At 48.4% G+C, this 22026-nt stretch overlaps 1 protein-coding gene across 1 annotated transcript in view; it reads right to left on the bottom strand.

Moving 5' to 3' along the window:
- Positions 1-20839, bottom strand: part of FNDC1 (fibronectin type III domain containing 1) — a 76392-nt gene extending 55553 nt beyond the window's left edge. The window contains exon 1 of the mRNA XM_064446967.1: positions 20628-20839. Within this exon, the coding sequence (XP_064303037.1) occupies positions 20628-20715 (88 nt within the window). The 5' untranslated portion in view covers positions 20716-20839. The remainder of the gene's footprint in view (positions 1-20627) is intronic.
- Between the last annotated feature and the right edge of the window lie 1187 nt (positions 20840-22026).

The raw sequence follows: 22026 nt of genomic DNA on the forward strand, positions 1-22026 counted from the left end.
TGCTGACTGCTCTAACTCCAGAGGACTCTAGGCTCAGTGATTTACTTCAGACCAGCCATGGCACAGAGCATAGTGGGTCTAGTGGGGCTCTTTGTAGGATTGCAGCAGTTAACACATGTAAAAGTGTAAGTATACGATCAGAGAAAGCAGGACTGAAATGGGAGAACAAATCCAGCCTCAGGCTTACTGGGTTGGTAAGTCTCCTAGCATTTTAAAACGCACTGTCAACCTTGTCCCTATGCGGAGTGATCAACTTTTTTAATGCCACTAATTTATACACTCAGCATCAGATCTTCTGGAAATAAGCCAATCAGTTAAAGCAGTGGAGGCAAGCGACACATAAATCCTTTGTTTCTTGCAGAAAATATATAATCGCTCAGCACATTTCCACGCACTTCTGCTTGGCGCAGAAAGCGGGGACTGGAACGCTTTAGTTCCTGCAAAGCACAAAGGAAAGTGTGCCATAATTCACCAGGCTCCAGCCAGGAGTTTTGGGCAGAGGACCAGTATCCAATGGTAATGTCTGCTTTAAGCAAAGCAATTCATTATACATCTGTAGAAGAGTTACCTGGCATCCGAAGGACATTCTTTAAATTGACAGCGTCAACAGAAGTTTCCAGTGCTCCCTTTGAAGAGCCCTCTGAATGCTAAGCACAGCAGGTCTAGGGCATTTTCCAAACTCAACAACATATTTCTATATGATTAATACATGTATTATGACTTACAAACAACTGCCGGTGAGTTATTGAAGGCTTCACATCCTCCCACTGACATCCATGCACAGAATTCCTTCTGCATCAGTGCCCTTTGAAGGACACTCAGTTATCTAACTGAGCCTGGGGTACCCTCATCTCTCACACCTGCTGCCTTTGACACCTCCTGTCTGGGCTTCTTGGGTGACCAAGCCACTGTGGTGGTGAAAACTCCCAGCAACCCCAAAGGGGCTGCGATTGCACACCACAGCTGTGGCCCTGGTCTGCAAGTGTCCATCTGGGGTGTTGTCCAACACCTGCCCATTCAGTGAGTTGGAGGAAAGGTGGTACTGGAGTGACATCACCTTTGGGGGCTCCTTGCAGGGACAGAGCATGCAAAACCAGCCGGCAAAGGCACAGGGATGCCCTGACCGTGGCCGACCTCGGTACCGGGCTGAGCTGGGGGATTAAGAAGCACTTCTGCTATAGGGGCAGATGGGAAAAAGGGCCACAACCAGTGTATTTCAAAATACTTTGCATCACAGATCCCCTTCTTATACACCAGCCCTGGGCATTACCTTCATTCATCCCACGCATGGCAGAGGAGTCAAGTTCAAAGTCAAAACTAGTCTGTGTCCTCTTCTGTAAGCTTCCTATCTCCATTGCCAAACACATGCCCTTAACCAAGATGTTTTCCTAATGGCTCGACATCAGTAAGCTTGGAGGACAAGGCAGAAGACCTGCGAGCGGTACAGCTCTGTGCGATGCCACGGCATCTGTACAGACGCCAGCTTCATCCCTGCCCTTCCTGACTCGTCCGAAATGATAGATGTACATACTTTTACTATGCTAATATCTACCAGCAAAAATAATTCCAAATACTATTCCAGACCATGAAAAAGACCTTGGTAGCTGATCCATAAATCATCATAACAATTTAACAATTTAACTGACTTTTTACTTAACTAACCAGCCACATGAACAGGCTTCCACTAGGTCTGCTGCAGAAACTGTGCTGGGCTGTTCCCTCTAATGCAGGCAGAGGACTTAATGTTCCTAGCTCCTCTGGATTTCAGCACTGCCATGGGGACTTTGAGTGTCCTGAATTTCTATTGTTTAAGGCTTTTTAACATTAACAATTGTGAAAAATAAGATATACGTATAATAATAAAGATATTCTAGCAATATGTGTGTGCTTGCAGGCTTAATATTCCCTATATTTATATATACGTGGATTTAAAACAAAGATATATGACTTACAGATAAAATTTAAAACAGACAATACAAACTGCAAAAAGAAAAAAAACACACCGCAAAGAAGTAAACATCAAATGGACAACATCAATCAAAGCAGTTGTATTCAAGGCAAGGATCTGGTGGTTGTAGTTGCTCGCAGATTAACCAAAATAACAACGCAATGTTGTCCAAAAAAATCAGTGTAACTCTGACTGGACCAGTTAGACATTATTCTACTCTACTGTGCAGTGAAAACTCACTGCTGTAAGAACTGTGTCCCATAGCCAGCCACTATGTTTTAAGAAAGATAGAGGCCCACTGAGGGAAGTCAAAAGAAGAATTATAAACATCGTAAAAGATCTAGAAAACGTGACCGCAGAGCTAAAAGAGAGGGGAAACATCACAGCACCCAGGGACTTGAGGCACTATGGGATGTCTCTGAAAACGTAATGCCAAATGGCATTTCTTTCCTTGGTAATTTTTTTGGAGATTTGCTCTTTTTCCCTTGGAAATTCTCTGCTTAAGGGTCATAGCTTTCCAGGCTTACTGAAGATGGTCTGTATCTCAAGCTGAACATGATTATTTAATGATTAACAACTCGTGCTTCTCTGAGCTAGCAGAACCAAGCTAGATCCTGAGGGACAAGCACAGAAGGTGTCAGATTGCTTTTCCATACTATGCCCTACAGGGATAGTATGGAACTCACACATCCTGACAGGGAAGTCACTCTTTTCTATTGATTTATTGGTTTTTAATTGTCTGTCTCTTCTCCCTGAAGACTGCGCCCTTGGTATCTTGTTCCCAATCATGATGTCGTTCATCTAACCCTGCTAGTGTATTTATACAGCCAAATACTTTAAACTGCAAGAAGAAATCAGCGACCATGTTGCGCATCAGGCAGGTACAGGCACTACAAAGAACTGCCACCATCAAACCGAACAGCAGCATCAAAACAATAACGTGCACAGTCACTGCAACCACACGTGACGCAGAGACGACAGGTATGTGGTTTACACATTCCTTGGCAGGATGTCCTCCTTTTGTCAGTCACCATGAGGATCGAGCCGCCCTCTAAACCTGCTGCCTTAGAGGTCTGACTGGCTGGCTTGAACTGTCATCACAGGAGTTGGAAAAGCTTCATTTGTATCAGCGTGGCCATCCAGTGCATATGCCTTGGGAAGGGCTTGTCAGCCAAGACTCCCAGACACAAACAACAATGTACCAACCACAGAAACACAGTGATGGATCAAAGCCCACCTCTGGTTACCTGCCCAATGACAACTACAAAAGGCATTGACAACATCTCACAAACAGCTAGTGTGTCAAGAAGGTAAAAACATGACAGCCGGCAAGGGAGATCTGAGACTCAGTAAGTTGTGCTTTGGTGAACGCATAAACCAAGCAACAAAAAAATTCATAGAAACAGTTCCTCCAACTGGGCTTGAAGCAGTAGCAGCAAAAACCATCTGTTCTGAGCCATACAGCTCCCAGATTCACCACTGTTATGATTTAAAAAAAAAAAAAAGTAAAAATTGTGTTTTCCATCTTTCCCTTTTCACACTCTTCTCAAGAGACGCTGTGGAGAGCTATGGTTTAAGAAAAGCCCCTTTGCTTTATTTTACTTAATTGTGTCACTACAGCATGTATTTTTAACTTATGATCGTCACTTGGAGTCTGACGTTTGTCTCACGAGCACTTAAAAATATCCCTCACCATGTGCATTTAAGTTCTTTGAATCAAGACTTCATCCAAAGCTCTTTGGTGCACTCCCAGATGAAACCCTGGTAGCACCCTCTGAATCCAGCTTATTTTGAAACCTATTCCCACTCTGGAGAGAGAGGGAGAGGCAGCGGCAGCAAGTCATTTCTCCATCAGGTCCATCAAGACAACAAAAAATCCACCCCGACAGTCCAGAAGAATTGAGCAGGAGGGTTGCGAGCTGTCCTGGCTGCACGGCTCCAGCCCCCAGAGCTCCCTGCTGCCACCCACACAAAGCGCATGGCCCAAGCTCCAGAACACATGGTTTACATCAGGCCACTGTTTCAGTTCCTGGAGAACTACAGCCCCCTCTTTGACTCACCAGCCACTTCTGGGAAAATAAAACGTGAAACCCATTCCAGCACCAGGCCTTCTGAAAAATTCCAAGCATAAGGCAGTGAGATAGAGATGGATGGATATAGCACAGACTGTAAAATCACATACGGTATGTAGAGCTGTAACCCTTCTACAATAAAATCTTCAATTGCTAGGAGAAAATGGAGTGACATTTAGTGAAGAGTGTACTTTGTATCTCATAAAATGTTTAATTATTCTCTACTCCCTAATAAACAAAAAATGGAAAAAGCTGAACATTTGGCAGACCCATTTTGGAAGTGTTTTTAAAAGTGACTACTTCAAAAGCAGCATCGGAAAGTGGCTTTTAAATCTGCCACTCGAACTATCCCTTTATCTAAATACATCTCCACCTGGCTGTCTAATACTAACTCACATTGGTATTACTCAGCTTTTCCTGCTAGAACTGCTCTTTCTAATTTTGCTTTAGGATTCTCCTCAATGCATCTTTCAAGGTCCTGACGTTTGAAGCGTTTGAAGTTCTTCACCTGGCGAAACCAATTTTATTTCTGATGTATTGCTCTCTTTGACATGGCCCAACCATATCGGCCAGAGGTACTACCAAAACAACAGACAACATAAGGATTTGTCTTCCCATGCAGGACAGAGCCACAACTCTGACTCCAGCTATTCCTCAAGAGTCCAGCAAACAAATCCAGCAAAACAGCTGGATTAGGTGGCACCGTCAGCAGAATTAGGCTTACAGCCTTTAAGCTTTTGATAACAAACAGCTATCAAGTCTATAACATTTGAGTGAGTTTCAGATGTATATACAAGTATCCTTTTAATCTTTATTTACTGACTTTAAGTCTAACCTTTTCCAGGCTTAAAAATGAAAGGGGATAAGGAGGGAATGAACCTCTGTGGTACTCCAGATTTGACCCAAAGTTCCCTGGCTTCAGTGAGAACCTCTCCTTTAACATGCCTGTCACTGGAAATTCGGTTTGCAAGAAGGGACCCTCACTGATCTAATAGAAATACAAGTTTATAGCAAAGCTAACCTATTTCTTTTACACTGTCCATACAACAGAGGAATAGCATGAGCTGTCAGTGGGCTAATAAAGCCATTGATCTCAACCGATTCCTCCACGCACATCCCTTCAGTCCCTTGTCCTCAGGAAGGAAGGAGTATTAGTGCTTCTTCCCCAAGATGCACCTGAGGTTTCCCAGTGCTGGCACTGAACTGCACCGCAGGACTCCTGGCTGTCTCAGCTGACGGCTCCTGTGACGCTCCAACTCTTCCCAGTGGGCAAGGAACTCACATTCCTTGTCTTCAGTAAATATTCAATTGCAGAAATATCACAAATATCAACTTACCACATCTTAAGCCCTGTTTCTGAGATAAGTCAGAGCCTTAGGGCACTTTAAGTAGTAAACTCTTAATTTAACCTGACTGCAATCACAAGCATGACAAAAGCACAGGATAAAGTTAACTGAGCTTGTTTTCCTCTAGATAATCCTTGTATAGCCTTTTCTCTAGCCCTAGTCAGAAGTTCAGTGACAGGAAGGAAACCTGCCTGAAAAAATCAGACCGTGAACCCACACCGAGCTGCTCATGCTGTGACAAGGCATTGTCTGGAACAAAATGCACCCCTTCAAAGCTTGTGTCTTCCCACACTGTGTTCATGACTGTAGTCTCCACATTATTTTCACCTCCAATTTGTTCTTGTTTTCATATTCACATTCTTTATTTACTCAAAAGTGAGGTAATTTCTATGTTTCTGACAGTCTAAACTGAAGCATACTGTACCTCAAAACCATGTCAGGAAAGTAAAAAGCAAGTATAACATTGCCGCAAAACTAGCAGACGTACAATTTTGGTTAGTCTCCTCTTTAAAATCAGGGTCACATGACTCATACTGTGTTTTTGTGCATATTTTGTTGTCAACTCAGGCATTGAAAATACACTGTCCATTGAAGAGAAGAGGTGGACACCACAGAAGAGAAATCTGCCACACAGTGCTGAATACTCAGAAGTCACATCTCTCCTGGGACATCCCTGACTTCCACCTGCCTGCATGCACCATCCTTATGGACTTCTCACAGCTGTCTCTACAAAGCCTGGGGCCTTCAACTGCATTGGCCTTGGATGCACAGTTTAATCAATGTTAAAGCAGCCCATTGGCATCACAAGGGGTAACACTTTCCTTAGTGGAGAGAAAGTGACTTTAAGCCCACTTTGCATTGCCCTCTCTAAGTGCAGGAGAAGAAGGTAGGAGAAGAAACAATTCCCTGAGAGACTTCTGAGGCAGCAGAATCCCCCTGAGCACTTCCATGGCTCCTCAGGGCAGACCCAAGGGAACACACACGAGCGCATCTGCCTGCATGGGCAGGACCCATCTGTCACTGGTGTCCAGAACAAGCCCATGGGCTTCAACGGGCCTTTCCACTGTAAGCTCCTGAAAAGCAGGGCTCCCCTTTGCTCTCCACTGCTCCAGCCTGTTCCTTGTCTTCCTAACAGTTCAAAGGCTGTCAGGGTCATGGGGGTGCTGGAAATGCTCCTTGGAACCCAGGCAGGATTTTGGCTGCACAACCCATGATGTGCAGCAACACTCTCATTCTCCTCTAATAGCTGGGCAATTTTGTCCACAACAGCAGAAGGCAGCATGAAGATAGCACAAAGCTTACACCAGGATGGATATTATTCCTCTTGTCAAATATACTCACTCTCACACTGAGAGCTGCCACTTCTGAGACATAACCTCTACACTTATTTCTATTAGAAAGAATTGACCCCTGGTACAAATGCACATGGTAAAATCCACCATAGCAGCAGAAAAAAATTACATCATCTGCTAGCACTGCTCTGTTTATCTGAAATTCATGATGGTTTCAGGAAAACATAGAATAAGGCAAAAAATTTGCTCAGACTGACTTAATCTCAGTGGCTTTCTCATATTCTGTGAAGCTGGCACTGAGGGAAGGCTTTCTTTAGAGGTCTCCACATGAAGGAACAAATGTAGAGCTTTCTTTAAGTTGAAGATGAAACTGATACTCCTCTACCCACAGCTGATGCCCACACAGGTATGGCTAGATGGGAAGGGTGACCCAGCTGTGCAGGATCACAAGCCCAGGGGTGCCTTTCTCTCCAGCACAGACACCAGCATGGAGCTTGCAGGATGACCCTCTGCCCAGTCTGGACATGGGACCTGGGTCTGGGAGTCACTGCACTGCAGCCTGCTCACATTTATTCTCACCTCCATATGGATGGCTTGGAGGTAAGCCAGCCTATTCCCCTCTAGGTGGGCCTCAAAGGATGCCCGCAGGCGAGGTGGTGAAAAAAAAGAGAGTATTGTTTCTAGGCTGTCATGCATACCCTCCACCACTGCTCCCCTCCCTGCATCCCAGAAGCCTGAGCTAGCTTTGAAGTGGGTTGGCAGGGGACACAAGTCAGAGCCATAGCATGTGCTCTGGTGGGCCAACCTCTGTCCTGCTTCCTGCAGGTATGGCCATAGAACTCCAGGGAGGAAAACACACCTACTAAAATTGCACTGCTCATTAGGATGCTAACTAAACCATGGCAGCATCTTTACGCTGTGCACCTGGACTACTTCTTATGAACCCAAATCTTCACTCCATTGCTCTGCTTTCATGTTAGTGCAATCTCGTTAAAATCAGTGGCACGTTACAGAGGCAGTGAAGTGAAGAATGAGGCCCTGCGCATTCAAAGGCTGATGAAAACATTGTGCGTAATTATCCTGGTGGGAGATATGGACTAGGCTTATGGAAAGTCACAGCAGGCAGCACAGTTCTCTTTCTGCACCAGCTTTAACTCCAACCTCATCAAGCAGTGGTTACCCACATCCATACAGCACAAAGCTTCATATGCTTAGTTCGTATCATTCACTTTATATGTGAATTGTATTTTTAATTCAATACTCCTATTCAAACACCTAATTTCCTTCCAAACCTCACTCCGCTCTTGGCTGCTAGGGCGTTTTATGGCAGATCCTCAAAGCAGGAGACAAATGATAGCTTTCTCTGTATTGCTTTGAGGTGTTGGGTTGTGGGGGGAACTGACAATTCTCAGTCACCTTCACCTTTACATCTCCACTCTACAGAGCCTCTGAAAAATCCATTCATCTTGGACACTTTAACACCCACCAAATAGATCACATCAGTCACTTGCGGAAACATCAACAAGTGTTAACCAAGACACAACTAGCCAAAAACTCATGGCTTCAACTGTTCTTTAGATACCTGGGATTTTGAAAATCCCAGAAAACCGTGACTTTCATACACACACACATACACACACACAAAAAAACAAAACAAAACAAAACAAAACAAACCACAAAGAGGGTCAGTGAGATATTTCTGAAACAAAGATTAGCTTTGAATCCAAAGTGTTGGCAATCTGGATGGCATGGCTTTGCTTTTGGTTCATTCCTTTATGAATATCACAGGCTTCACCAAATCATTTGCCTTAAGGGCTCTGGATTACTTGCCAGCGGGGCTGTTGGTTTACATCTCTCTCCAAAACCACCTCAATATATCTAAACCTGCTCCCTTACCCTGTAAAGTAGCACAGATTTTTTTTATCTAATAGAGATTCACATGTTTACGTAAAGTCTTTCCATTCCATCTCTAGTTCAAGTGCACGTTCAACTTTCCATTAGAAACTGCCAAAAATGCCTCAGACTCACAAAGTCAGAGAATAGGAATTCAAGTTTCATCATGCATTGAAGGAAGAAAAAAGTTAAAACTCTCCATTTTTATTTCACATTGCAAACCTTTCATAAATCAGAAAAGTTTGAGAGTTTCCCAAGATACAGGTTTGTTAAGAACAGAACACTGGCTCAACATTGGTCTCTGCTCTTTCATTAGCATCTCTCAGAGATTAAGTTTCCTCACAAGGGTTTGCAAAACTACATTCTAAAATAACAGCCTTTGCTTCTACCTCTTCACGGAAAATGCAAATTAAAAATACTAAAGCAGTATTTATCTACCTGTAATATAAAACTGTTCAAAATTCATGTCTTGAAATAACACCAGTCTTGATTCTTCTAAATAACACATAATAATTCCACATTATTTATTATAAAAGATCTTTCAAAAAGTACATACGTAGCTTTGTACCCTGGAAAGGGAAGCTGGCAGCACACACTCCAAATCTCCCAAAGTGCAAAACTCATAGATACTAGATAAAATGCATGCCAAGGAAATGGCCAGAATAGTAGTGTCACTATTCTTAGGACCTCTGCACTAGGTTGGGCTCAGGTAAGAAATGGTTACGCACAGTTCTTCATTACTGATAAATGAACTTCTTATCTCGTTTCATTTTCAAAAAGCAAATCTCTGCAGTCTTATTCAAAGCAATGTCTTCATGCAAAGCCCTGGGCTGTATTACACATTACCCATTACACATTACCCCTATCATAGCTGAGCAGACATGACTGAGGCAAATGGCAGCAAACACACGCAGTCACCACATCAGTTTACACATCATGGTCAGCTACTAGCTGGGATGCCTAGCGAAGATTTTACCAATTGATACCCTTGAAAAGCAGCTGAACATATAAAAAAGACGCACTTACAGCTCTGCAGGTTTGCAAAAGAGAATTCATGCCACCTTCCTAGGTCTAGCCCAGGAATATCTACAACTGAAAATACAAATATTTACAAAGCAACTGACAGTTTGGCCTCCAAGGTTGAGGTGCAAAACTTGCGGCTTCTTCCCATGCATGAGGATGGAGGAATATACAGCAAGAGGGACATCTGGGGAGGAAAATGAACCTTCAAGTCAACGAAGCCTCTGCAAAAATCAGGAAAGCAAGTCTCAGGAAGGACCATGGTAGACTTCCAAAGTCTTTAACATGCCGTAGGTAGCAGCCTGCCGGAGCCATACATTATCAGTGCACATGGACTCCTATTTTGTGTTATTCATGGATTGTTGCTTGAACACCCAAAGGGGTAGATTTTGCAGAACGGGTGGAGTGAAAGGGTGTACTGATACAGTACGCTCTCTGACTGCTGCTAGGCGACCCTCTGACACTGAGCTGGTACTAGTGCAGTTCAGAGGAATGAAGCTTTCAAATACCTAAACGCCCATCCAGAACTGCGTGCTTTGCTTGTCAGCTCTGAACATCCCGACACCAATGTTGGCCAGTCCCTATAATGAGCTCCTGCTGAAAACCAGCCCTTACTTCTATGACAGAAGCATCTTCTACTGTCACAGGGCTTCAAATAGTCCTGCACAGCATGCATGGGATGTTACTCAACAGAGTTATGGGCAGCCTGGATCTGGATGTTCTGTGTGGCCAATGATGGGGAAGCAGCCCTGCAGTGACAGCAGAGACAAATCCCTAGCTTGGATCCCTCAAACCAAAGCTGGCTGCTACTAGCAAGGCAAAGAAATTTGCACCACTTTACAAGTATCTTAAGCAACTCGCTACTGTCTCCTCAGTCAGCCATCTGCTACCATTCAGTAGCACAAACATTTTGTTAAAAGCAGCAAAGCTTCCTGAAACACAGTGATTTCCTTCGATACAAGGGGCCTCAAATTATGCAAAAGCTCCTACGGACATTTCAAAGTTTCACTATTTGCCTTCTCAGTTTTTACAGGGTCTGCTTGCAACCATAACAAAAGTGGGGTTTTTAAAAAATCTATATTTATACAGCACAAGCAGCTTAAAATATATATTTGCAGGAGGCCCCTCTTGCTGAAAAAGCAAAATGACTCCTTTCTCATTGCCAAAACTCTTGCAAACCCTATGGCTAATTTTATGGAGGCCCTTATATTTGGATTCATAGGGTCTGTTTCTGCCACCCTTACTGCAGTTATTAGTAGCTTGTTCTGCAAGGCTCTGGTGTTAAGAAAAAACTTGTTCCTCCCCAAGGAAAGCAACAGGTAGAATGGTGGGAATGTCCTAAAAATAATCCCCCCTGTCTGCAGGCACACCACCTTCTTTCAGAGACATCCATACTAACTCATCAGCTACTCTGATGCTTGCCCCCACCAGACCCTGAGGTCCACCAATTATCTGAGCTCTCACTTCAGCTCTCTTCACTGGGCTGACATCCTTCCTCTCTCCCTGCTGGTGCTAGGAAAAAAAAACTTGTTTTCTCTTGTATTTCCTTCTCCCTCACCTCCACCGGCACATACATGGATGGTTCCTTCCCTCCATTCCCAACAGGGAGTGTGGAAACCATCCTCTCCCAGACATGCTCCCTCTGCACTGTGCAGGCACAGCTCCGTCCACACCAGCCTTCCCGCATAGCTACGACTGCCCTGTGCTAGTGCTACACGGGGCAGCTGCCTTGCCACCACCACAAGGAACGACTTAAACCAGTACAAAACCATTTCTCTTTTAACTTCACTAAAGCGGTGGTCTGAAATCTATTTCCACCCCTCCAAGGTTTCACACTCATTCTCATTCCCAAGTCACATCATCAGCTGCAGGTTTCCAGCCCAACCTGCACAGCAGGATACCAAACACAACCAGGACACCACAATGCCTTGTACCACTCGTCATCCCTCCCTGAGGGTAATTTAAGCAGCTTATTTTGCAGAGGAAAGCAAGTGTGTTTGTGGATGTGTCTGGCCCTCAGCAATCAGCACTTCCAAGGGCACGGCACATCCTGCACTTGGGGATTGGACAGCTGGGAGGGCAGCTGAGGAGCACGTACGGTCTGAGACATCTCGTGGCAATAAACAGGTATTACCTTGCACTCAGCAGCTGAAACCCAGCAGCTCTAACCCTGACTGGGAAGGGCTTTCATGAAGATGCACATGGTGCCCGCTGAGGGGTCAGTGACCTGACACCAAATTACGTGTGCACTCGGAGGACCAGTTTGACTTACGGTAGCAATTAAGAGTGAAGAACAGGAACTCAGCACCCTAGCACAGCAATCGTCACATGGCAAACAAAAAAATTCATTACTATACAGATCTAGCATGAAAATTTGGCTTGCTAATATTGCTATTTAAGTTTTAGACTTTCTAGGTTTTCAGCACTGTTGCTGTGCCATCACAGAAGAGCTTATTTTCCTGTTTAATTTCATTTGCTGTTCGATACAGCAAAATAATGTGCATATACTTCCTTCAGCCATGTCCAGTGATTTCAGGGAGTACCAGCACACATAGCAGATAAGCATATGTGCAAGCAAATCACAAATCAAACCCCGATACACAATAGACAAGAGGGAGTCTACAGCAGGGACAACATCAAAACCCATGTCCTGAGTCACAGAGGGGAACTTGAGCCCACGCACCCCTCTCCAACACAGGGGACAGTCAACTCACTGCTTTGCAGGAACGCTATGTGCAACAACAGTACAAAACTAACAGTCTTTCACTGAGGTTTGATAAAACCCTGTGGAGATACTACTGAGCATCTCACAAAAGATTTCAGTCATTATTTCTTGTTTGAAAAGTTTCAAGTAGAAGAGAAGAGTGGCTTATTTGGGGCAGTTTTCCAGCACCACAGCGTGGATAAAGCACGCAACTCATTTTTAAAACAGGGGCAATGGAGCCCAGGAAAGTTGAGATGTCACTTTGAAAGTTTGCCTTGGACCTATGAATGAAATCAGGTCTTGTGGTCCTCAACCCACCTCCCCATTAATAAGACCTCAGACACTTACTAAATACGTATATTAAAAATACATGCAACCTGAGATCAGGCTGAAGTCTCAGTCCAGCTGAGCCAGATGGAACCTCTCCATCACTGCCATTTGATCTTAAAATGCTTATAATATATTTACTCTGGGAGACAAGAAACATCAAACCAATAGCACAGGGAGGAGAGGAGCCAACATGAAGCTCAGCTGACACAGACAGTAAGGCTGCAAACACATAACCCAGAGCACCCACTCCTGAAAAGTGCAGCAAGCCTTCTGCCAAGTCCCTGGACTGCTGTCGGCTTCACACTGCTACAGCCTCTCCATGCATGAGCTCCGGGGCCATCTCCAAAGCATCCAATGCTAAAGACCACACAATTATGTCACCAAACTCAATATGGCTTCAAAAGGTAATGAAAGGGAAAGGCATCCAGACTTTGTGAAAGTGCACCTCAACTGTTCAGGCAGGGCTGGACTCTGACACTGTTAGGTATTTCAGTGGGGCTGCCATGTGAAGCAAGACACTACCCAGCGGGAATAACAGCATCTAAATCCAGCCCTCCACCTATCTGGCTACAGCCTGCATGCTGTGATGCTCTGGCCCAAGGGCCTCAGCAGGCAAAACTAAGGGCCGGCTTCCCAAGGCTGAAAACATGAGGCCTGGCTACTTCTGGTGCAGGAAAGCAGGGACCAGAGGGCAAAACCCCAAGGGCTCCCTGCTTCCGATGTTGCCGGAGCAGTGGCAGGGGTGGGCAAGGCGTGCTGCTCCCTCACTCACCTCCCTCAGCAGCAGAAGCATCCAGAGGCTCTGCGAGGGCTGGCCAAGCGGGTGGCAGGGCTCAGGCTGGGCGCTGGACATCATGAGCCGCCAGCCACAGCAGCATAGTTGGCCAGTCTCATCTGCTGCTTTCTGTTGTGGGAGTTTTAAGGTAAACTCAGTAGTTGTTGCCTGTTACCAACGAAACCCCTTCCCATCATGTACGCCCTTCCAAGGATGCCACTCCGAGAGGAGGGATAAAGGACTTCACTACAAAGTACCACAGAAATTATGTTGATTACTCAATTTTGTCTTTTTTTTTTTTCAGAGACGAGGAAAAACTAGCATTCCAGCTCCAGCAGTTCTGCACTTTTTCCCCCCAAAAAAAGTTCCAGCCAAAATATTACAGCCAACTGTACAGTAAACATGACGACAAATAACCATTTGAAGAGCTGCCTCTTATTTTACAGCAGATGTATATAATAAGAACAACTGACTCCTCCAGTGGAAAAATAATCAGTTTAACACCAGAATACAACATTCGGAAAGATTTGCTGGAACCAGGACCATTGCAAGATGCCCAGGAGGACTTGATGACTGAGTAATAGTGAAATAGCTGTGCTGGAACAATGAAATATGCACACACTCCACAGTCCCTGGAGGATAATTTGCTCTGTTTAATGAAGAGCTGATTTGATGATCAAGTTACACGCTGAAGAGGGGTGATTTAAAATGCACACTTCTCCAGACTGTTTTCTAATATGTGCATAGTTAAATTTGGGTGTACCTTTTAGGTTTTCTTCCAGGATGAGCAGACGCTTGGACTACCTTCCTGACAACAGGATTTCAGTATTTCATCTGATGTAACCATCAATATTCCTTTTGTTTAGGAAAAGATCTCTTCTTAGAGCACACAATTTCTACATTATTTGAATCTTTCTTCCACCTTTCCTTGTTTCTCCGCTCCTTGGGGCTATTTGCTTTACATATAGACCAACTCTGCCAAATGCAAGCACCTACATCAAAATGGAGCCACACACACAGACCGATTTCAGAGTGTGGTCAGCTCTTACCGCAGCATGGGGTTGTGACACAGCCAGGCTACGCACACGGGAAGAGCTCCCACACCCCTTGGCGCAGATGTAATTTATGAAGAGCTAATGGCGGGACAGGGCTTACGAGTTCAATGAGAATGAGGTACGACGACTGCTTCTTGGGAAACATGATATAACCTATGCAGATTTTAACCATTCTGAAAATGCTGTGAATGGTACAAAATGCTGCATCTTGAACATATATTTGCAGAAACTCTGAGGGGCAGAGGAGGAGAGGAGGCTTTACATTACACCCCAGAGAGCAGTCCTGGGGAACAGGGGAGGAGGAACTGGTGCCTGTAGAGCTACGTATGTCAGAAACCCAGATCCGCATGCCTTAGGAGGGCAGGACAGGGGTCAAGAGGTCTGGAGAGAGGTGGGTACGAGGATCCCACCAGGACTAAGGAGGCAGAGGGAGCTCAGCAGCCTGCAAGGGCCTTGCTGGGGTCCAGAGGCCACGAGCTGTCAGCACAACCTCCCATCTCCTCGGGCAAGCCAAGACCATGCAATGGAGGAGCCACCATGTAAACACTGTTTGATGTTGCTCTTGTTAACTCTGCTACCCGTATAGTAGTTAAGCACTCAACTGTGTGGCCCACCATAGAACAAGCTCCTTTTTATTACAAGCTTGTCTGAAGTTTAAAGAGGAACCAGGGAAACCTGACACTTTCCAGGTGCTTGTACGTCCCCAAAGGAAACTAATCCAGCGAAGGAGGTGCTGCAGGCAAACGCTGCTGGTGCCCGCAAGTAAGAATAAATGCAAGAGCTGGGATCAGAGTATTGGGAGTCCAACTAGCCAGGTACAGACTCTGTGCAAAATGCCCTCACTGGTCTAAATGTCCCATTGGTAAGAAGCAGGCAGTGGAGATGCAGACTAAACCATACCGTCCCTCTAAATCTCTAAACATCGAGGGTGTGGAGGAAAGCTTAGAGACGTGTGTCCCGGATACTGAGAGAACAGACAGCAAATCAAAAGATTTCAGCAGTTCTTATTTTTTAAATGTTGTGCTTTTTAAGCCACTGTCTTGATCCTGGCAGTGCTTGTTTTGGCACTGCAGTTTGTGAACAGACTGTTCAACACAGACTGTAGGTTTTGCAGCCAACAGTGCAGTAGAATAAGCAGCAGTATAGCGAACAAATATAAGAAAATGTAAATGTGATTTCAAAGGCTTTATACTGGATCATGCATGGGGAAGGATGTTCCAGATTACCTCCTATTTCAAGAAACCCATCACTCCTCTATTGCCCTGAAAATGTCAGCCATACCACTCCTCAGAGGCTATGGTGTCAGTGCAAACATAGCCAAAATGCAAGATCTCAGCCCACAACGAAACAAAATACTTGGGGTCCTCATGAGCCAGAGGGAAAGGATCTCCCCAGCTTCAAGGTCTGCCGCTCCACTCTGGATTTCACTGCCTCACAACGCAGTCATCCATCCCTCTCACCCATGCCAGGCAGGGGCACAGGCTGCAGGGGTGAAGTGATGTCTCATCTTGGGGAGTAACAAAAACACTCATAGTTCCAACCAAATACAATTTCAACTGCACTCAGAGAAACAAAAGCAATCCTGTAGTGCAACACACCAGTGAAATCATCATTGCTTTACGGGGCAGTAAAACAGAAAAGACAAGTGGCAATTTGAGGGGTGAGAAAAGCACAACAGGGAGCACTGATACCTGCCAGAGGGATCAGCGCAGTGTCTGCAGGGCTGGGACTGCCCTCTCAAGGCTGCACAAGAGTGCAGTCTGCCTGCCGCTTCAGGGAGAAAACAGCAGCCCGGAGCTTCCCGAGAGGAAGGCACATCAACCTCTACGCCACCCCCTCTGGAGAAGTGACTGCTTCACCTGCTTAGTGCATTAGCAGTCTATGGGAGGCATAGCTAAACATCCACACTCCCCCCTCGCCCTTGGCAGAAATCACACATACAATAAGCGGTAAATGATCCCATGATACAAGCATGCACCTGGTTATGAACAGTTTGCTTGGTCAGGTGAGGGGGGGTTAAGGAATACTAATTTAGGAAGATGGGTAACTCAAGTTAAACAAGATAAGCGGATCCTGACATTTCAAAACTAGTAGAAAAAACACTGGTTCTGCTGCAGGGTTTTGAATATTTGGGCTCACACACAGGCTACCAAATACAGGCTCACTCTGGAGGTCTTTGGTCAGGAAAACATTCCAAACCTGGTTACACCAGAACTGTAGCAGTGTAAACTGAAGAGACCCAATGCCTGACGCCAGCACATCCCGATGCCACCTTAGCCACACACCTGAGCACTCCCCTAGTGCTGGAGAGAGCTGGGTGACACAGTGAAACAGCTGCCAGCTGGAGAAACCTTGGGTCCTAGAAGAGCAACAGGAATTGAGCCTGGTGAAAAAACTGCTTTGCTTTATTGATCTGAAGATAATGGACCACCAGCAGATGGCTACAACTTGCAGCAGACATTAAGTCCAGCCTCAGTTACCTTGAGACTCGCAAGCCACATTTACCATTTCAGTGTCCTGCATGAGAAATGTCAATATCAATTGAACACTGAATGTATCTGGGGAGGGAGCTATCTTTTTTGGGCTTATGAATGCTCACTCAAAGCACTGGGTCATACAGACAAGATCCCATTTCCTCTGCAGGCAGCTAGAAAGCATGCCACATCTTTCTTTTGCTCCATGGTCTACTCAGCCCCCCTCTATTTTCTTTTTGTATAGCTCAGCTTCTGAAAGCATCTTCTTAGAATAGAATCATAGAATCATTAAGGTTGGAAAAGACCTCTAGGACCATCAAGTCCAACCATCAATCCAACACCACCATGTCTCCTAAACCATGCCCTGAAGTGCCACGTCTACATATTTTTTGAACACCTCCAGGGATGGTGACTCTACCACCTCTCTGGGCAGCCTGTTCCAATGCCTGACCACTCTCTCAGTAAAGAAATTTTTCCTAATATCCAATCTAAACCTTCCTTGATGCACCCTGAAGCCATTTCCTCTCGTTCTATTGCTAGTGACCTTAATCACATGTCCAGCGAACCTTGGTCCATGTGCTGTCTGAAGAGCAGGAAAGACAGAGTTGGACAGCACAAGGGCTTTCATGCCTCTGACACACCCAGAGGCTGGTACAGAGCTATACAGTTAAGACCATTACAGCATTGTCCTAAATAACTGAGAAGATACATTCCTTAGAGCTAAATGAAGTGGAAAATTCCCTTGGAGATCCTTCTGCTTTCTCTGTTTGTCACACAGTCTAGACAAGGAGGGAAAATGAGAGCTAGTGCTGCTGTCAGCAAAGCTCTTGTTCTGAGCTCAGCCTGTTCTTAACTTTCCTCCTGAATTTCTCCCACTGGCCACAGGTTGTGCTTGAATATATTTTGTATAAAAGCAACCGAGGAGGGTTTCTGCAGGAGGACTGGTTTCCGCTGTCAGTATGTGCTCTACATCCTTCCACATGCGGGATCTGGCAGCAAGCAACAAAAATCTCTCTTGGCAAAACACAAATGGGAACTGCCCCTACACTGGCTCCAACACAACACCCTTCTCTTACGCTTCCTTGGCCTGAGAGACTGCACATAGCAATCCTGGGCGCAGGCCCCACGCTGACTTTCCATTTTGATAAACAGAAGCAAAGTCAATGACAGCACCAGCCCAGTGCCAGAGCCTCACTGGGGAAAAATCTTTTCTTTCTTTCCACAGACGAAAATGAAGGGCTCTTTCACTTTGTTTGTCAGAGCCCCTCTGCTGAGCCAAGGCAGCCTCCCCATCTCCTAGGCGTGGCGTTCAGGCAAAGGCTCCAAAGTGCTGAGTGAGTTTGGGACAGGTCACCTAGACAGAGCGGGTGCTGGAAGGCGAGGAAAGGAGAATGGGAAGGGAACATTTAAAACATGGCTAGAAGGTGAGAAAGCAGGGCCAAGGGCAGCAAAGGCACCCAGCTTTTAATTCCTGAGAAAGGACTCCAGCACCCACTAGCTCTCCTGCCTGAGACTGCACTTCTTCAGGGCACAGTCTGGGTTTAGTCGCTTAAAAACCACCCCAGATTGGAGAAGGAAAGCGGTGCCCATTCAGCACGGCCAGCTCACCACCAGGGACAAGGAACACACGAGCAGGAGCAGCCCACACGCAAGTCCTGTCCAGCCCCTCTGGGGGTTAACAGTGCAGCGTCTCCACTCAAGTAGGTTTTGGTGTGCTCCAGAGATCCGTAGCTGGGAAGCACACAGCTCTCTGCACAGTACTATGCCAAGACATTTGGGTTTGTTCAGAAATTGGCTTGGTTTTACAGCATATTGGTGTGGGACTGCAAATGAAGAAAGACTGTACTGAAAATGTTGGATGTAACATCCATAAAGTTTCAGACTCCCCTAGATTCGCTCTAGACATTACACAGTCAGAGGAGCAAAAGCCTGCCTGTGCTCAACAGCTAACTTCTCCTCAGAGGCTATGACATTTCCCATGGATGTTGCCCATGCCATCAGCACACAAACTCCCCTGCTCCCTTCCCTCCTTCTCCTCTTGCTTGCCAGAAGGCAGCCCCAGGTACAGCAGATCTGGTTCCCCCTCCTTTTCCCACTGCCACAGAGCAGAGCTACTACAAACCCACCTCCAGGTGAGTGATCCCAGGCTTAACCTGGATGGGCACAGCACATCACAGAAGGAGAGACAGCAGTGGATACATGGGCACCTGCCAGCAAAGCTGCTCTGCTCTCAGACTCCTGCAAATGTGCTCTGCCACTACTCTGCAACTGCACTCCCTGCGAGCCATGCTCCTTCAGCAGCCCACGAGGAGAGGGCTGTGCAGGGTCTTCCAAGCAGGCTTGAAGATCTTTTCCTTGCTCCAGGTTAAACAGATCTTTCCAGTTTGTCTAGCTGCACACTAAAACGCATCAGGAGCCACAGGTGACGTTAGGTCCTGCCCAGACCTGAGCTGCCGTGGGGGTGAGATGCTAACATCCTTGACTGGCTCCTCTGCAGCTACAGCATTGGGCTGGAGATGGGGCAGCCACTGCGTTCAGGGTGGGGAGCAGGTGTCCCCGTACTGCCCTGGCCACTCTAACCCCAGCAGTTAAAATCTGGCGCTGAAATGCTGAAATGCCTCCGTATATCTCTCCATAACCTGCCTCTCGCCGTGCTCTGGTGCAAAGACCTTGTGGGCACAAGCAGGGGCAGATCCGGGACTCGGCATTGCCAGCGGTGCAGGCGGCGCCGCGGGGGCTATGGTTAACGCGCACCGCTTCCACGCGGGAAAGGACGGAGAAGATCTGCCACCCCACACCACGACCCCACCTCCAGAGGAGTTTAAACCAGAGGCTGAGAGACCGGGGAATCCTGACAGCAGCCCCAGCCTCGCCCAGGCTGGGCCAGGATCCGATCCCGAGGCCGCCGGCGGCGGGAATGAAGGGAAGAGGGATCTCGTCCGACCTCCCAGAGAGATGCTCAGCGCGGGGCTGCCCGGTGTCTGCCTCGTCAACCGAGCGAGCGGGGCCCTTCAGCCGACCCCGGAGGGGTCGGCGGGACCCGCAGCCGGTGCCGGCGGGAATGAGGCACACACGGGCTCAGGGCAGGAGGGAAGGAGCCCTCCGCCGCCCTCAGCCCGCCTTCGGCCGGGAGGTCCTTGCAGGCTGCAGCCCCGCGGCTGTCCCCAGCGCAGCCGAGCCGCCGCGGGCTGACCCGCGGGCGGTCCCGCTGTCCGAGACCCGCGGGGGTCCCCCAAACCATCGCTGCCGGGTTCGCCCCGTCTCTGCAGACCCCACCCCCCCCCCCCACACACACACCCCTCGGGTCTCCCACCCCGGCCGGCGGGAGGGCAGCGCTGCAGCTGCCGGTCCGCCCGCCCCGGCGCCAGCGGAGGGACCGGCACGAACACGGGGCAGCGGCAGGTGCCTCTGCCGGGGCAGGCCAGGCGGCTCGGCTCGGCTCGGCCCGGCTCGGCTCGGCGGGATGTCCCGCCGCCACGCCGCCGCAGCGCCCGTCCCCGGGCCGGGGGGCGATCCCCACGCCGCGCCGCGCCGCGCCGCCCCGAAGCACCCGGCCGCCCGTCACCGCAGCACCCCGAAACAGCCCCGCGGCACACCTCCCCGCCATGCGCGGCACCCCACAGGGGCGAGCAGGGCACGCCAGGCGCAGGGGCCGGCAGCGACACGCGTGGGCCAGCAGGCGCTCACCCACGGGCGGGCAGAGCGGGGGGCTGCCTACCTGGCGCGGCGGCGGGCAGCAGGGCGGCCAGGAGCAGCAGGGCGGCCCAGGGCCGCGACGGGGCGCGGGGGGCGGCGGGCCCCGCCATGGGGCCGGGGGGCGCGGGGCGCGGGAGCGGCGGGGCGCGGAGCTGCCGCCCGCCCGGCGTCCGTCTCCGCGGGGCTGCCCCGCTCCTTCCTGCGCGCCCCGCCGTCTCCTCCTCCCGGGCTGCCGGGAGACTGCAGCGGGGCGGCCCCGCGGAGGCGAGCGCCGGCCCTCCGCCCCCCGCGGCGCCCCGGCCCCGGCCCCGGCCCGCCCGGCACCCCAGGGCCCGCCCCGGCCGTAGGTGCCGGCAGCATCCCCCGCCCTTGCGTGCGCTCACCTGGCTCCTGCACCAAGCTTTTCCCCGCGAGATCGCCGGCTCTGAGCCTCTCCCTCAGCACCCAGGGGAGTTGCAGCTGGCCCACGCGTGTTACACACGCACCGGTCTCCCTTTTGTCTCGTCCCCTGCGGCACCGCGCACTCCCGGCCCGGGTGGGTACCCAGACCCAGGCGGGCACAGGCAGGCATGGCCTGCCTGACACCCTTCTACGCACGGTTTGGGTGCCCATCCCTCCCACCTGCCCCCGGGCTCCCGCCCAAGCCATCGACGCGGCTGGGCTCAAGGCTGAGTGTAGGTGACAACGTGGACACCGCATCCTGCCCAATCCATCGAGGCTGCACATGAGGCTGGGCTTAAGCCTGGGTGAAGGTGACAGCGTGGACACCACGTCCTGCCCAAGCCTCTCCTCGGGGAGCACAGTGGCATGGCAGCGCTGCCCGCACAGCCCTGCCTTGGCTTGGGTTTGACCTCCTTCCCCTTCCCCCGTGGGTCCTGCGCCCTCAGCAGCTGCCTGGCAGCGGCACGTCAGTCACAGAGCTGTAACGATTGGTTCTCCTGCTGCAGGAGTGGGGAGGCCCGGGGGTACCCCCACCACCACCTTGCAGCTGGAATATGAATGACTGTACAGGACTTCTACACAGTGTCTTTCCTTCTTCGTATCATCTTTTGTTCTTTCTGTACTTATACCTCACACCTGCTCAGGAGATTTGCTTCAGTCCAGTCTTAGACTTCTCAATCAGGCTCCTTTGGCTTCCTCCAACCCCCATCTACGTTTGGCTGCACCACTGAAGGAGACCCGTATTTTCACAACAATGTCCTCTCTGCAGAAACTAGGCAAAAAAAAAAAAAAAATCAAAAAGGGGGCCTTACAGTTCTTGCCTGCTATGAAGGGTGAGGTAAGATATAAGAGTTTCTGCAGGGACTGGGAAAAATAAACACCACATTTCCTGTCAAAAAAAAAAACAAAAAAACAAACAACCAACAAACAAACAGACAAAACAAGCAAAAGCACAATTCAAAGAAAGGCAAATAACATGG

The sequence above is a fragment of the Phalacrocorax carbo genome, chromosome 3 (genome assembly GCF_963921805.1).
Source record: "Phalacrocorax carbo chromosome 3, bPhaCar2.1, whole genome shotgun sequence".
Taxonomy (NCBI): Eukaryota; Metazoa; Chordata; class Aves; order Suliformes; family Phalacrocoracidae; genus Phalacrocorax; species Phalacrocorax carbo.